General features: G+C 41.6%; 2 protein-coding genes and 1 long non-coding RNA gene across 3 annotated transcripts in view; 1 reads left to right on the forward strand and 2 right to left on the reverse strand.

Annotated features, from left to right (window-relative positions):
* The window catches only part of LOC116693236 (uncharacterized), an 18,908-nt gene that overhangs the window by 12,247 nt on the left and 1,735 nt on the right, over positions 1-4,926 (reverse strand). Inside the window, exon 2 of the long non-coding RNA XR_004332873.1 lies at positions 3,905-3,910. This is a non-coding gene — a long non-coding RNA (uncharacterized LOC116693236). The remainder of the gene's footprint in view (positions 1-3,904; positions 3,911-4,926) is intronic.
* On the reverse strand, positions 399-1,968 carry cfap126 (cilia and flagella associated protein 126). Its single transcript, XM_032522073.1, has 5 exons — positions 1,695-1,968; positions 1,518-1,592; positions 1,205-1,279; positions 895-1,095; positions 399-643 (listed from the first exon to the last, which is right to left on the reverse strand). Exons 1-5 carry the CDS (start codon positions 1,716-1,718, stop codon positions 464-466), a joined length of 555 nt encoding a protein of 184 aa, XP_032377964.1. The 5' UTR covers positions 1,719-1,968; the 3' UTR covers positions 399-463.
* ccnq (cyclin Q) overlaps positions 2,308-4,926 on the forward strand; it is a 7,674-nt gene continuing 5,055 nt past the window's right edge. The window contains 3 exon segments of the mRNA XM_032522063.1: positions 2,308-2,568; positions 2,782-2,955; positions 4,364-4,547. Coding sequence (XP_032377954.1) covers positions 2,490-2,568; positions 2,782-2,955; positions 4,364-4,547 — 437 coding nt within the window. The 5' untranslated portion in view covers positions 2,308-2,489.

Raw genomic sequence — 4,926 nt, forward strand, 5'->3', positions numbered from 1 at the left:
AGCAGCTTAGCTCATTGAATATTAATGAGAACTGGCCCAAATGGAGCTGATTCGTCCTGCAGGCTTTCTATACCACGCTAGAATGAGTTGAAACAAGGGAACCAACACAAAATGTTACAGAGTCCATGGTAGAACTTCAGTTATCACAAAGTCATGAAATACGTGTGGCGGGGCCCCTTCAATCTTTTACAATGTTTAATGGCATGAGGTCTTCTGTTTACTCTGGTCAGCTGATACTGTAGAGGGATAACTGATTAAATTGTACCCATAAAACACACATAAGCCACACACAAAGAGAAGGGAGTATAAAGAACCTTTTGGAAGAAAAAAAAGCAATGACCATGTTTGTCATGACTTGTGAGTAACAACCAGCCAATGTAAAAATAAGTCAAAACTAGGACTGTTAACAGGCGTTTACTTTTGTACGTATTTTGTTCATCCACCGCTAATGAAACGAAGACATTCACTGCTCTTGCTGTTCCTCTTTGCGTCCATGCTCAGAGGGAGGGGGCCCTTCTTGGCTGGCTGCTTTCGCTGATCCATTGCTGGCTGGTCGCTCCTTGCTGGTCTGGGGCCTGCTGTCGAGTCCTGGTCCAGCTGCAGAACACAGGGCGGCACTGTCCTGCTGTACATCCTCATTGGTCTGGAAGTAAGATAAGTGAGATAAGATAAACCTTTACTGATCCCCTGGTGGAAAAATGCAGGTGTTGGCAGTAGCACAAGGACATAAACACGAACAGATATAGGGAAGTAAAAAGAAGAAGTCCACCGGTGTACCAAACATTACACCTCAACTTGTGATGAAACAGCCACCCTGTGGGAAACAGTCTCGGGCTTTTAAAAACAGGAACAAAATGTATACATGTTTATGTGTGTTGCATCCGGTAATCTTACCTGCTGGCCGACATCCTGCAGCCTTTCCGTGTCTTTGCTGCCTCCGCGTGGCTGAGGGTTGCCCCGGTGCCGTGGGTCAATGCCCCAGGACTTCAGCATGTTGAGACCATCCACGGAGCGGCCCGTGGGGTTTATGTGGTGGGCCGGGATACGAGCAGGTAGATCCCAGGTCCCTTTAAAGTCTGTCCATGCACTGCCCTTCTATATAGCATCACACACACACACACACACAGACACACACACACACAGTCAAACAATGATTCACAAGAACAGCAAATAAGAGAGAGAGAAAGGGCTGATATGCTCTAACCTTTACCACTCCTGGGAGCAGATGTCCTCTATCGTCGGCAATAAAGGTGGTGCGGCCCTCATGTGCAGTGGGACGCTGTACACACACACACACACACACACACACACACACACACATACACATACATACATACATACACATACACACGTGCACACACGCGCACACACACACACACATACACACACATACACACACACACTAGTGAGCTGAACTAATTCATTCACATTTTCAGTACTACTCTTGAAAATACCTGTCAATATGAAATACGACTAGTATAATACAACAGCAGAATACTGCTGATGTGATGGACTACCTCTCTGAAGTGCGTTAATGAAGCGTTAGTCTCACACCAGTTCTGCAGTCGATGCGGCTTGAATGCGCCGTCATACTGCGGATGGAAGTTAAATTATATGTCAGAATACATAAGTAAAACAGTTGAACAAAGCAGAATGCGTAGCTTAATGTTCTCATTGGCACATATTTAGGTTACCTGGTTTGCCGAGTAACTGAACATTTCTGCATCCGTCTACACTACAGGTCCGCGTCTGTTTTTGTTGACTCGTTGCATAGCAACGCATCAAACTGACTACTCCTTTACAGACATTTCCTAGACAGAAAAAAATAACATTATATTTAATGGTTGTCATTCATTCATTAATCTAACTCAGAATGGCACAGGTTTTGTAAAGTAACTTATTTGGAAATAAGTAGTACTGGGAAAATGAGTTTGCACGCGACACTGGGTAGATTCACGGACGAAAAGTTAAAGAGTCCTGACACACACACACACACACACACACAGAGAGACAATTAAAATAATAAATTAGCTTGTGGTCGACTATTGTCTTTGTAGGCTATATGTTTATTTAAATTATGCCAATTTGAGTTGGTGTTTTTCATTCATTATTTATGATCAATTGCTATTTTGCCGTGTTTTGCCCCAGTGCACGGTCCAGCGTCCTCTGACAAGAGTTTTACTTTGGAAGATGTCACCGGAAGTTTCTTTTGTGGCATGTTAATTTGATAATAATAACTACTGTATGATAAGAACCGACATTGCAAAAGAAAGAATACCATGTTTAGATTGTGTATGCTTTCATTTTCTTACAAACAGCTTCCATTTGAATGTGTTTTTGCGCAAGTAACCACTCAACTACCGGTATCCTCTCTTCTCGAAAGATACATTTTGCAATCTAAATTTATTTTGGAAGGTTTACCGGAAGTCCATGTATTTATCTTCCGGGTAACCAACGTGCCTCTCAACTATGGGTGCTATGCGCTATGTATGCTAGTAGCAACAGCAGCACTAAGACCAAAACCAGTTAGCCGAAAACCAGACGTCCATCAAACTTGTTGTTTTCTAAGTTAGTAACATACACCAACATTGTTGTTGCATAACTTTGCTGGTAGAGAACGTTAAGTTGAGTTAGCTACAGTTAGCTACAGTTAGCTACAATTAGCTACAATTAGCTACAGTTAGCTAAACACTGAGGCCGTATAACTGACTAACTAGCCTAACGTTAGCAGCTTTCGTGTGTACCGTGGTAAAAAGTATTTTTTGTACTATAACGTTACAGCCTTAGATACTCCTGCTGATGGTAAACAGACCATGGAGGGTCCATCCTCTCGTGCACCAGCCCCCCGGGACGGACCTCCGTGGCTGGTGGGCAGGAGAGACCGGAGCGGGGATGCAGAGTCTGACCGGGACATTAAAACACACTTTCGCGTCTGTCGCTTCATCATGGAGACAGGTAACGTTTCCTCGTGTGTCAACAAGTCACCTCCCCAGAATAAATAGTGTAACGTTACTGTTGAAGTGCTTTTCTGCAAGTAAAGAAAGAAACAAAAGTGAAAAAAATTATGCTAAAATGCAGTTCGAGTTATTCTGACGTACCCTACTTTGTCAAAATTACGATTTACAATCTCATAATTTTAATTTAGTAAGTTAAAAATATTGATTTATGTGTTTTTCTTGTCCAGGAGGAAATTGGCTTTTTAACAGTAAGATACATGATGCTCTGATAGAAATGTACAACAAACGTAGAAGCCCTTAAATGTTCCTCTCGGTCTAATGCAGAATTTATCAATTTAATGTATGATTTTTTTCTTAATCATTTAAGACTACTGTTAAATTCATGATTGATTGTGTAGTACTGTGTTTTTTTGTAAGAAGATTTTGAAAATATTAAGTTAGGAATCTTACTAACCTGCTGCCCAGATTGTTTTTGGGGGATTCAAATAAATAATGTGAGGTAAAGTGAACGGAAAAGGCAATTCTTTAAAATGATAATGGCCTATTTAATGTGGCTTATAATAACTAAATACATGTTTAGATCTGCAATAGCTTACACTATATTTACATACTATGTTTTTTTTGAAAAACTTTAATATGAGTTCCCCCAGCCTGCCTATGGTCCCCCAGTAGCTAGAAATGGCGATAGGTGTAAACCGAGCCCTGGGTATCCTGAGAAAATGAAAGCTCATATGGGCTGTTCTGAAATCTTGCCACTTATGAGGTCATAAGGGGCAAGGTTACTACCCCTTTCTCTGCTTTCCCCGCCCAGAGAATTTGGCCCGCCCATGAGCGAGAGACATCATGGCTTTCAAGGAAAGCTCACTGTGGGACTGGCTCTAGTGGCTGTAATTCTGCACCAAGGCTAAATTTTGGAAGAGACTTCAGATCCAGTATTAGGGGACCACTAAGGCCTAATATAAAGAGACTTCAGATACATTATTAGGGACCACTAAGGTCTAATAAAAGACTTCAGATACAGTATTAGGGGACCACTAAGGTCTATAAAAAGAGCCTTCAGATACAGATTAGGGGACCACTAAGGTCTATATAAAAGAGACTTCAGAGACATATTAGGGACCACTAAGGTCTATATAAAGAGACTTCAGATACAGTATTAGGGGACCACAAGGTCTATATAAAAGAGACTTCAGATACAGTATTATGGACCACTAAGGTCTATATAAAAGACTTCAGATACAGTATTAGGGCCCTAAGGTCTATATAAAAGAACTTCAGATACAGTATTAGGGACCACTAAGGTCTACATAAAAGCATCCAAAGAGCACCATGTCATGGGACCTTAAAATTTGATTTAAAAATGTGTGTAGCCTGAAAGAGTTGTTGTCTGCTGCTTCCTTCTTCAGGAGTGAAGCTGGGTATGCGCTCGGTGCCTGTGACCACAGCGTGTGTGTTGTACCACCGTTTCTTTGAACGTGTCAGCTTGCGCGCGTATGAACCCTACCTGGTGGCCATGAGCTGTGTGTACCTGGCCGGCAAAGTGGAGGAGCAGCACATCAGGACCCGTGACATCCTCAACGTGAGCCATAGGTAATATGCATGGTCCCGCTTGCAGTTAACACTGCTCTATGACCACATCTAATCCCTACTGCTCAGGGCAAAAAATACCAGCAAACTGTTGAGTTCACATGGAAACACAGTAAGTCCTCTTTTAGATGTTGAATGTGACTTGAGAACTAAAGAGTTTTTGTCTTGACTTTCTAAAAACTCTGTCTGCGGTGAGGACATTTTTTTTTTATTAAAACCAACAATATCATTGATTTTCATCACATAGAACTAGCTAATAAATTCAGATTCAATCCAATTTCATTTATAGTGTCAAATCATAAAAGGAGTCATTGCAGCACACTTAACGAATAGTGTAGGTCTAGACCACACTATGATTTACAAAGACCCAACAATTCCCCCC

Source organism: Etheostoma spectabile, chromosome 7 (assembly GCF_008692095.1).
Source record: "Etheostoma spectabile isolate EspeVRDwgs_2016 chromosome 7, UIUC_Espe_1.0, whole genome shotgun sequence".
Taxonomy (NCBI): Eukaryota; Metazoa; Chordata; class Actinopteri; order Perciformes; family Percidae; genus Etheostoma; species Etheostoma spectabile.